The sequence below is a fragment of the Diadema setosum genome, chromosome 1, assembly GCF_964275005.1.
Source record: "Diadema setosum chromosome 1, eeDiaSeto1, whole genome shotgun sequence".
NCBI lineage: Eukaryota > Metazoa > Echinodermata > Echinoidea > Diadematoida > Diadematidae > Diadema > Diadema setosum.
The window spans coordinates 19,379,064-19,391,330 of record NC_092685.1 but is presented as its reverse complement, the minus strand read 5'-3'; the positions used below and the strand labels follow the sequence as shown (position 1 = coordinate 19,391,330).

Genomic DNA, 12,267 nt, shown 5'->3' with positions numbered 1-12,267 from the left:
AGAAGGAGAGGCAACTAAAGCTCTCCTTTGAAGTCATGCGCGGCACCGCCGAGAAGTTATGCGTTCAACTACAGGTGTTACCCATGTGCTTTGACAAAAGAGAGCATCAATAATCGGGACTAGCGCTCTCACATCTAGAAATATTTGCTCCTACTGCAATTCGCTCTCTCATTCAATGTGATGGCAACAATGAATTTGTGTACCTTGAATTGGAGCAGCGAATCAAAATGCAGCGTAAAACTCACAATTTTAACAGCAAATAATTTAAAAACACGCTGGAACACGCTTTAACGGAGTACTTTATTTGAAAGATCAAAATATCCCCTTATCAATAGATAGAAAATCAACATGCGGAAATGTGCGCATTATAGAAAAAAAAATAGGTTTTTAAGAGGGCCTAATTTTCATTTCCTTTCGATTTGCGAATTACGAAGAAACTAGAAATACATGTTAATAATATTGAATTCTTTCCTAAACTGTTCTAAATCAATTCGAGTATTTCATTTAAAATTTTGCGGTGAAATAAAGCTTGTAATTCAACGAAAGGTGAAATGCGTTCTTCGTCTCCGAACTTCGTCTTGCAACTAGAGCGGTGCCGAGCATGACTTCAGAGCGTAATGGAATGCTAGACATCCCATTGTAACGCCTTGAACCCAAACATGTGTTTGCATGAATTACGAAGAGTTGCTACTCCATCTCTGTAACACCTCCCTGGTTTGTCTATCTATTTTTATTGCTCTTTGCTCTCATTCATGTATCTCCTTTACTTAACACTCGTCGTGCTTATCTGGTAGCGAAAGTTTGTCAAGTTGGTAGGGTGTAGGAGATTTAACTTAAATTGTTATTTGCCAATAAATTAGTCAGATATACCCAGTATTTGATATCGTCAACACACTGAAAAACTTTTGTCATACAATTTCCATTATGATATCAAAGGATGTGATACTTGACGAGAATTACTCCAAGAACGGCAGAAGAAACAATGAATGTTTGGATAGGTAATGCAGCAGATGCTGTGTATTGTATTTTTTCCCCTATAAACTGATATCAAAGGGTGTAATGTCTAACGAGAATTACTCTAAGGAACACACACACACACACACACACACACACACACACACGCACACACAAATAAATATTTGGAAAGGTAAATGCAGCAGATGTCGTTGTTTTCCTCTATTTCTCATTGTACTGTGTCTTTTAAATCTAAAGATATGCCTCATTAGATTAACATGCTTACCAGATCTCTTTCATTCAGAGTTGTCAAAGTCCGCAATATTGATATCGTCACCTTATTCTTATTGTTTTTCCTCTGAAACACCAGGGTATGGTTACGTTTAAAGATGGGGACAGAATCACGGATTGTGCCATCAAGCAGCTTAAACGTGAGCTATAAGCTTTAACGTTCATTCCTCTCGTATTGTTACTGTTACAAAACCTGTGTACGATGTTTTTTTGTTTGTTTATTTGTTTGTTTTCTTTTTAAAGTCACACCAAAATAATCTGTACGTAGACCTATATGTAGAAAACATGCAGAAAATTGAAGCGGGGAGGGCGAAATTATTGAATTGTCTGCTCATCTGTGGAGTGGAACTGCTTTTAAGTAATAAAAAATGCGTAGAAAATATGACAGAAATTATACAGTGGACTCCCGTTATAACGAAGTCCTCGGGACCGGCAGTTTTCTTTCGTTGTATCGAAATTTCGTTATAACCGAACAAATAAACAATAAAAATACATAAAGTGCTTAACGTTACGGCCCGAATTTTTACTTCGTTATAACCGGAATTTCGTTATAACCGTGTTCGTTATAACGGGAGTGCACTGTATGTTAAGTTGAAATCGATGAATGACATTTTCAACTTTCAAGTATAGAATTATTTGCTCCAAGGCCATTCGCACGAAAATAAAAGGCCCTAGACACAAATTTATCTTATCTACTGTTGCTCTATACCTTGCACTATACCGTATGTCCCCCAAAAATTACAACGAATCAATCCAAATACAATTTCAGGGTACAAAACTATAACTCACTGCCCACATCTTACAGAAAACCCCATTCGATTTGCTTCAGTGGTCAAAGAGAAATTAGGAATTTTGTAGAGCATGTCGGAATCTCTTCCCTCAGCATCCAAGTGCTAAACTTGGAAGAATCAGACTCATGACATGCTTTAAAACAATCCACATTAAAGGTTCTCTGTGACCGCTTAACCAAATTGAATGGGGTTTTCTGCAAAATAGAGCTAAGATGTTATATTTTAAGACCCTGAAGTAGCATTTAGACAGTTCAATCATATTGGGTGTTATCAATGCGAAAATCTGATTGTATTTTTTGGGGGGACATACTGTAGTTGGCTGTAAGCAGCATCGAGAGGGCCTTAACGAGGAAGCGCTCCTGAGCGGTTCCATGTGCCTAAGATTTGTGGACCAAACCAGGACCTGGTCTGAGGCTAGAATCGCATGTCTCTATGATCACGGTGAAGGATCGATATTGGCTCCGATGTACGAGCGGGTGGACATCGAACTGATGGTGAAGACAGTCATGGACGAACGGCCAGACGACATCGCTTTGTACAGTCGATGGTAAAATATGTTCCTCGCTTAAATGTTAAATCAACGAGGTCATTTCACCAGACCGACACCCACGAGTCATACAACCCATGAGTTCGACACTAGGTAAGAATAGCCCACGATTTCGACGTTACAGCACGGGGCCTCATGTGTCGGTCTCGTGGGCCTTGTTTGCCTAACAGTGTCGAACTCATGGGCTGTATGACACGTGGGCTGTATAACTCTTTGGATGTATGACTCATGGGCTGTATGACTCGTGGGTGTCGGTTTCATGACGTGCACCCAAATCAAAGTCAAGAAAAGCTAAATCTTACTTATTTCCTTCGATTTCAAATCCCATGTATCTTTGTCGTACACGATCATGGTACACAGGACTGTCAGCGTTTGCCTGTAGTTTAACAGTATTGAACAGATAAAACCATGATGAAATGATGAAGTAGATTTTATTCAGATAATTGGGCGAGAGGGTACAGGTGACCATGCAGGCATTTATTCTGCACTATATACCTACTCTTTCTTACGACCTGTCATACGTAATTAAGTAGTGATGAGATGTCATTAGCACTTTCCCTACGCGATGGTGACCAGGCGATATATTTCATCATTCTATTTTCTCGCGAAAATGACTGCTGTGGAATGTAGACCGACTACATTTGAAATCATGTTGGAGTCAGACCCAATTTGATATCTTGCCTGGTTTAAGATCCAACGTTACAGCTACGTTAGATGTCGATCTACTGACATATGAACTTTGAGATGAGTGGGATTTATCAGACGACAATGGTCTGTTTTAAAATTCATAAAACAAATAATGCACAACATTTATTTCTGGCATTATCACTCTCAATATCTTCAAAACAGTCAAAGCAACATCGCCTATCGCCTCAGTGTGTTAAACTTTTAAAAAGGTACATTGTGTGAGTAATTCTTACCAGTTCTTCCCACCTCCCTGTTCTTACTAATACTGTACTGTTGGAGCAGGACGCATTTGGAAATAAAATAGCCTATGAGAGCAAGAACAGTGATGACGTAGACAGGAAAAACTTTACCAATTGGTTATGAGGGAAGTTGTCATTTCAATTCAACTTTCATCTTCAGGTGGCTGGGGCTTTACGTGAACACCAGTGGAGAGGTGTGGCGAACCAGCTTGTCTGGCGAGGAGAAACTCTCCGAGGTGAATTTGAGCGATACGTGGACGTCAATTTCGTCGCCGTCAGCCCCAGGGTGCGTCGTGATCGATCTCAACCAGGGCGTGGATCTCTTGGTCGTTGATTGCGGCAAAATGTACCCCTACATTTGCTCACGCCAAGCCGGTGAGGAATAAATCATTCTGGAATGCCCACCATAATCCTTTCAACATTTGATTCTAGAGTATTAATGGTGGCTTGTACCATGCATGCGTTTTTTTCCCGAACTACCTTAGTATTATCTATTTCACGTTAATTTGCAATAAACCTAAGGTGACTCAAATAAAGTTACTTAACGGTATGTTGACTGGTTGAATAATGTATGGGAAGAGAGGATGGGTTCTAGCCTTAATTCCCTCAATAGAATTGAGGAACAGAAGAATATCCAAAGCGTTCTTTATTACAGCAGTTTCAAAATGTGAAGAAGTGTTGACAATAGTGTTTCATAATTGGAAACAGCCCAACGATACAGTGTCCATTCCAACGTGCGAATCACGTATAGCAAATTATATCGTATATCTAAATCAAAGTGATGAACACTTTTCGCATAGACGAATATGACTCACTTGAGTAGCGCTTGGAAATGCCATGAAGCAGTCAAAAACATTGGAAAATTGCACAACAGTTCTCCTTATACAGGCCATTCTAATCTCAACAACAATTATCTCAGCAAGACGAGGAAGGCATATTAGGGGTTCCATTCATCAGTTATGCTTCAAAAAGTAAAATCGCAAGTCCGTCGTGAAGCCCCATTCATTTCAATGCATATATAGACCTCAATGATTTCCATGTTATATTATATCGCATTATATATTACATTACTTTGTCTTTAAAGAAATGTATTTGTATGCAAAATGCGAATAAGAAACTCTTAATAATGTAAGGTTTGAGATTGGGAGAAAACTTCACTTACAAACCTGGAAAATGAATATAACTATATAAACATATAAACAACTGCCTCAGAAAGTTAAGCTTTTGTTCTTTTTCCCCCTTTTTTATCGATGGGGGTGGTGGGGCGATTATGAGTAGATATTTTGCCTTCCGGGGGGAAAAAAAATGAACACTCAACAGTTGCTCCGTTTGTGGGCAGATATGATAATAATGGAGATAATCATGGTAGTCTTGCCTTCAAAAGCATTTGATTAGGATTCCTAACCTCTGAAGAGACACCATAGGATTTCTTAATTCGTGACGGATTGTTCCATTATGCTCTTTCTTTGGTTCCAGAATATAGCCAGCAACGAATTGGGCGATATCATACTCTGGACGATGACCTGCGGATAGACACTGAAGTACTCTTCCCCGGTATGTACGAACACCAACATCGCATGTCGATTATTTTTTTAATCTGTTCTATCAATCTGTCAATCTGTAAAAGAGAACACAGCAATAGTTTATGAAAGTCATTAGAATTATATAGCACTAAAGATTGATCATAGGGCCAAATATCCTGTTCCTTTAACAACTAAGAAAGTTGTAATCGATATAATAATAATAATAATAATAATAATAATAATAATAATAATAATGATAATAATAATGATAATAAAAACCTATTCATTCTGTGACGGGCTGAAAATTCGAGTCTTTCTCTTTCCTTCAATGATATCCATAGATGGTATGATTCCTCCGGACAGAACCCCCAAGGTCATCCGGATGGTCAACGAGATGTACTTGGGCATCACATTCCGTCTCTACATCGTGATGGCGTCCGTTGCGCTCCTCGGCATCGTTATGGCAGTTGTCTTTCTCTCCTTCAACGTCAGGTTTAGGAATCAAAAGTGAGTGAATGCCGCAACGGTATGGAAATTTGCACATCGCCGGTTTGCAAACAAACAAATAAACAGACCATAAACAAATTAACGAGGAATTGTCATTCAAGAAAAACAACATATTCTTGCAAATCAGAACACGAGCTCAGAACGAAAAGCTCGTAAGATGCATGCACATCAATCTATAGTTATCTATACAGGTCAATCTATAATTATAAAAATAGAAATGAATGTTATATTTTCCCCGAACGGATGCAACTGAAGGAAAAGAATCTGCTTTTGGTCAGAAATTTTATGGAAAACCCCCTACATTCCCCTAAATGCTAATGTTGCAGAGTCATAACAAGACTAATAATATCAGGCGAAGGATACAACTTATTTTCCTTACTTCATGTGGGAAAAAATGAAATTAAGTGGAGATAGATGTGTAGGTCAAGGGAAACTTTATTAGACAGCGATATTAATCATCACCTCCGCCAATTTCCCGAGGTGGTTGTTCCTATAATTGACACTTGAAGACACGTGACAGTCTTTTGGTAACATCCCTTCTTTCAGTTCGATTTTGATCAGAATCCTATCATTCTGTTTGTGTGATTTTAATCTATCCATTTGATTATTTAATTCAACATGAAGCATAATGTGAAATTGCACTTCGACGAATATGCACATGATATTACACAAGAATGTATTGCATGTGTCGGTGAAACCAATGGTGTCAAATTGGAACTAAACTCCCCTCTTCCTTTCAAATCCAAGGGAGTTTTTAGTCTTATGTGTAGATTAATTACATAATTTACTCTCCATACTTTTTAATCAATTTGACCAACAAAAAAAAAGTGCACGAGCTTCAACTTTTGTTTGCTTTCCGGGTGAATTGTCGGTGAAATTGTTTAAAGGGGATGGCTAGTAACTGATCAGTGGGAATCAGTGGGAATGCTGGAGGATGATTGTTCCAATCCTTGTGGGATTTATTTAAGAGTACATTATATATCTATTGTTGTGTGAAAATAATTTGCTTCAGAATGGTCTCATATTCAAGTAATGTGCAGTTTAATGTTTTCAGATTAGCGTGCCTGGTCAGTGACGGGGCATTAATTTGCACATTACTTGAATGCTGAGTCATTCGAAATCGGTATTGCATCTATTTGGCCATGAAATCAATTTACACAGTGTGTGCACATCATATTGTTATCAATTGCGAAAAATGTGTGGGTGTGCACGCGGGTTTTTAATTTCTTATCGTTAGCTTGTCTGAAAGAGTGTGTACCCTTTGCCAAACAATCGCATGGTTCTATTCTGCTCTCGCTAAAGCCGAAGTTACATTTCAACACAGAATTTAGCATCCAACAGTATTTGAATGGAATAGCGACGGATTGATCAATTCATTTTATAACCTTTTGGACGTGGGTTAGTTATTCCATTTGCATGCTTCCTAAAAGTATGATGAATACTACGATACTACGTTTGCGGTGTAATATGATTTACTGTACATTATAGCTGATTGTGTAGCTGGCTTACTTGTGCTTTTTTTCTGTAACAATGCGTTTGCTCGTGTGTGTGTGTGTGCCTGTGTATGTATGTGTGTGTTTCATGTAACTTTGTGCAGGGACTTCGTGCCACATTATTAAGTACCCAGGGAAACCCCAAAATTTGACAAGGAATGGGCGTTGGTAGTCAAACACACATTGTGCCTATCTTGCGTGATAGGCAGGTCCACAAGTACATTAGTGATGTAATTGTCATTGATCTTTTTTTTAAACAAAATAATATTATTTTTGCTTCAAATACGGATGCTTTAGTATTAACTTGTTAAAACATGCCAATGTGACCTTACAGATGAAAAGGCGAAATGGCAAATCGATGGAACTCGCTACGGGAACTCGTTCAGGGAGAGTGATAGATTAGAAGACAGATTCCAAAAATTCGCCTGTAATATAAGCGCCTTTCCTTGAGAATTGAAGATATGCCTTGATGCATTGGCGAGTGTAGATAAGTCACCTTCTCGTTCTGAGATAGGCGCCTACATAAAGCGGGTTTCAACAAAACTTTTCACCAAACGTTGAGAGTCTCCAATATATAGGATCTCTGGCTGTGCAACGCTTATTAAATCGTATCACAACACAATCATATGATTTGGCTTGTCATGTTTTCTGTAGGTTCGTCAAGTTATCCAGCCCAAACCTGAACAACCTCATCATCCTGGGTAGCGTCATGGCCTATGTTTGGATCTTTGTCTACGGACTGGACAAAAACATCATTGGTCCTGAAGGCAGCGAAAAGATTTGCATGGTACACTTTCACGTCACAAGAAAAAAAAAATTGCGTCTGACAATGAAAGACTGAGATATTCTGTTCCTAAAGTACACTTCATAAGCTCTAATAAAACCCAACCGTTCAAGTGTGCAGTCAAACTTAAGTTCACATTCAATGTTTTGTTAAACCGATGCCTTTTTGAGGAAACCTATAACCGCCTCGTGTAGACTAATAATCCCATTTGATGTAGTTTTACTGAATAAGAATGTGGCCTCTATACTTCCTGTTTCTGTCGCTGCCTACGAAGTTATGAAATAAATTGGGGATATACAGTGCATATCATCGTGTAATCACATATGTTATATAGGACAGTAAGTCTTTATGATTAGATAAGACAAACAAACAGCTCGCTTGAAAGGCTCTGTTGACTTGTGCCTCAGAGCAGTGTTATTCAATAGCAAGAGAGTACAGTCCACTTTTTATCATGTCCACTTGAGTGTCGTGCAGAAAAATGGGCGACACCAACCATAATATATGCCAACTGGCGAGAAATATCTTCGTTAACTAAAATGCCACCTCATAATAATTCCATATCGTCTTTTCTAACAGGCGAGAAACTGGATCATCTCCCTGGGTTTTGTGTTTGCCTTTGGTGCCATGTTCAGCAAAACATGGAGAGTGCATCGAGTAGCCTCGTTCAAGACGCCAAAACGGAGGGTTCGTGCACACCTTATATCGCTCTATAGACAGTACTTCATTTCCTTCCTTTGTCGACATGTATGATGCCTGCACTCGCATTATGGCTCTACATTATTACAGCATTGTGGAGTTTCTAACATTGTGCCTTGTTCAGAATCAAAGTTTTGCTGTGCAATACATGAATCATAATCGTGTGGACAAATTTAAACTTTGGATCAGAAGAATATCAACGCAACTAAAAGTAAATGGCCACATTGTCAAAGAAGTAGCTTTCGGCGGCATGTATGCCTAAACAATTTTTTTTTTTCACAGTAAACTGTGGATAATTTTAAAGATTATAAGCCGAATCTGATCTCCACGTTGCTACATTACCATGCTAAAGTTAACCTTATGATGGTTTCGCGCCATCTCTTATCCTGAAAATACTTTTCCACGTTGAATTTAAGCTTGGTTGAAGCAGTAACTTTTCTTTTCTGATAATGATGGCTTCATTTCATTCTTTCGTATCCCAGATCGTCCGTGACGAGCACCTCTATCTCATGGTATTCGTTCTCGTCATCATCGACTTCGGCATCCTTCTCTCCTGGCAGATCTTAGACCCAATGGTTCTTCATCGAAAGATGCTCTATTCTATGGTAATTTTTTTAGTAGCGGATCAGAGGCAAAAATGGAAGAACTCCCTTGTGTTGCCATGGTAACAGGTAGCTTGGCTGCTCCACAGATCCTATATACCCTTTTCCCTGACACCAACAAAACCAGCACCATCCCAACAACATAACCTTCGTCCCTGTTTTGTGAATCATACTTATGTGATATTCGAAAGGTATAATCGTCCTGATATGATCCTCCATGTTATCCTAGCGATTCTATAAATATAGTTCTTTGGTGGAGAGATTATCTTATGAAGATGTGTTATGACTTGGCCTACTTGCACAGACCGAAATCTGGTATACGAGTGTATGATGAGAGACAGTCACCGGGGCAGTCACTGATTCAGAAAACATTGCTGTACTTTTGTTTTCTTATGCCAGGTGGATCCTCATGACCGTTTGTCTGACATCCAACCCTACATCGAATACTGCAGCTCGGTCTACATAAACTACTGGATGATAGCTATCTACTGCTACAAGGGGCTGCTCTTGGTGTTCGGGGCATTCCTGGCGTGGGAGACGAGAAAGGTGGGTAATATGAGAGCAAGTCTTAGGTCGACTCTACTCCACGTCTTTGCGCACGATCTATGTATATTTAATACATTATATATCGTTATTCTGCAACGACATTACAAACTGTAGTAGTCTTCTCATCCAGCAATAGAGGCACTGAAACTTGAAATATCTGTAACTTTTGAATGGATAGTCCGATATTCCTCAAACTTCACTGATGTCTTCTAGTAATATTTCTGCATTCACTGAATTCACCTGTATATTTTGAGAAACTTCCCCTTTAAGATATAAAGTGTGTTATTGCTATTATTGTGTTATTACTGTCATCTACTACCTGGTGACTATCAAAACCTTAAACGGCAGTTAGCTGATTGGAACATGAAACTTCCCTTTAAACTTAAGTGTTAGTCTATGTTATCGCCGTTATCTACAAACAGGTAACTATCCCAGCCCTAAACGACAGTAAGCTGATAGGTATATGCGTCTACAACGTGGTCATTCTCTCCTGCATCGGGGTCGGGGTCAGCTTCGCGCTCATTGACGACCGCTCCTCGCTCTTCATCTTCCTCTCCCTCATCGTCATTTTCTGTACAACCATCACCCTCCTCGTCGTCTTCGTGCCCAAGGTCAGAGTCGAGATCGACCACCGCAACTGGGTTTTTATTCATTTAACTGATGATATTTCCTGGTTATTTGTAGTATTCATTCCCTTGCGTTGACGTAAAAACACCTCATCCGCAAGCTACCCATAGCCAATAGATCACTTTTTTCAATCTGAAGGACATATAACATCTGTCATATTAATGTATTATAGGCCTACATCTCCATGCACCAATAATAAGAGAGCACATGTAATTTTAATCGTATAATCAAATCAAAGACACATGCTTTCATGGAGGTAATTATTCCATGAAGACAATTATTATGAGCTTCCCCGTAAAGATCTATATCAACATAGTTTCAATAGCAATTTCGTTTGATCTGTTTGTAATATCGTTTAATTTGCTATCATTAAAGACTGGGGCAAATCATCTTCAATAAGACCCCAGTTTTTCAATGGATAACAACAACATGTTTTTACTGTCTGATTTTCATTGGACTGTGATGATATATGGACATCGTTTCTGTCTATATTTTCATAGCCACCACACAAGCCGTATAACTTGCATGAAAGATTCTGCACAAAATTAGTCAATGACGACTCCAGCTGCAAAAAGTGTTTGGTACCACTGTTCTTGAATTTTTTTTATGCGGTTATACCGGTGATTGTGTGAGTCGATGTTGGCATTAAAGATGCACATATTAGATAGACGTGATCACTGTAATTAGTATTTAACATGTCAGTAGATTGAATCGGAAATTAGTAAGAATTTTTTGTTTGATTTTCTAGATGATTTCCGTCTACAAAGACCCTGCTGGAGAAAATGCCACGGGGAAGAAACCCGGTGGTCGAGGTGTATCATCACTGGTGAACATTGGAGGGAGTTTGAGTCGTGAAGGATCCTCTCAAGACCAGGCAAAAGTTATCCAAAACCTCAAGGAAAAGATTAAAGTGGTAATGATGTCTGATTATTAGTTGCTTTACCATTCACTGTTGATGATTCCATTTTTGATTTGGATATTCATTTGTACCTATGTTAAATTACATCCTTTTGTGTCTTCAATTTATGGTGTTGTGGAGTAGAACTTCTTTTCTATTATTTATGTAAGTTGCTATATACATATGAATAATGTTTAGCATTACATAAGTGAATGCTTTACCAAGATTGTATAAAAACTGGAAAATCATGGTTGATTGTATTCAACACTGTGATCGCATGTGCTGTCATTTTGAAACAAAACGATAGAAGTTCGAGAGATTCACCTGTGTACTATTTCGTGGTTAAGAATAACCCAGCAAATTTCTCTATGTATCACTCAGTTTAACTTGAATGGTGATCTCAGTATGTTTGCGACATTTTTATTGGGGCTGATAGTTCTGTACTTTCAAGTTAACAGTTATTCTCATTTCATATGATTTATGCTAATATCTATTGGAATTGTTTCATACATATTGTCCTTCTGTAGCTTGAAGCCAAACTGAAGAAAGAGGGGAGCACGCCACAGACGATGACTGAAGCAGGGGGGAACGTCTGCGGATTACGGTGTATGGGTTTTTTCTGTGGATGCTCCTGCGGGAATTGTTGTGCTCATTTGGACAATGAGGGCGAATCTTCGGTCTACACGTTAACTCACGATGGAAACACTGAAGATACAAAACACGTTTACCTCGGGCACAGAGCAAAGACAGAAGCGAGTACATCTGATGTTGCTCTAAAAATTACATCGCACGATGCACACTCTTGTGCTCCAGGGCTGAGAAACGGCGGCTTCATCGCTGATAGCGACGACGGAGAGCATTCGGGTGGGGCGAAATCCTCAAGGACAAACTCGCCGTCGAGACAGGGTGCTACAACAATATGGAAACCGATAGAAACGAACTCCCTGTCGTCAACGGCGACGGCGTCGACGGCACAAGCGGCGTCAGGCGAAGAAGCGCTTCCGACCGAATTGACGAGTCCGCCCTCTAACGGGCGAGCGGAAGCTATTCAGATGAAAACGACAGATACTACATCGAGGTGA

General features: G+C 39.2%; 1 protein-coding gene across 1 annotated transcript in view; it reads left to right on the top strand.

The window, feature by feature from the left end:
- Positions 1–12,267, top strand: part of LOC140226125 (gamma-aminobutyric acid type B receptor subunit 2-like) — a 65,777-nt gene extending 53,510 nt beyond the window's left edge. The window contains exons 8-19 of the mRNA XM_072309854.1: positions 1,325–1,385; positions 2,352–2,583; positions 3,670–3,884; positions 4,986–5,063; positions 5,374–5,539; positions 7,687–7,819; positions 8,393–8,500; positions 8,995–9,117; positions 9,514–9,660; positions 10,083–10,271; positions 11,036–11,200; positions 11,713–12,267. Of these exons, the coding sequence (XP_072165955.1) occupies positions 1,325–1,385; positions 2,352–2,583; positions 3,670–3,884; positions 4,986–5,063; positions 5,374–5,539; positions 7,687–7,819; positions 8,393–8,500; positions 8,995–9,117; positions 9,514–9,660; positions 10,083–10,271; positions 11,036–11,200; positions 11,713–12,267 (2,172 nt within the window). The remainder of the gene's footprint in view (positions 1–1,324; positions 1,386–2,351; positions 2,584–3,669; positions 3,885–4,985; positions 5,064–5,373; positions 5,540–7,686; positions 7,820–8,392; positions 8,501–8,994; positions 9,118–9,513; positions 9,661–10,082; positions 10,272–11,035; positions 11,201–11,712) is intronic.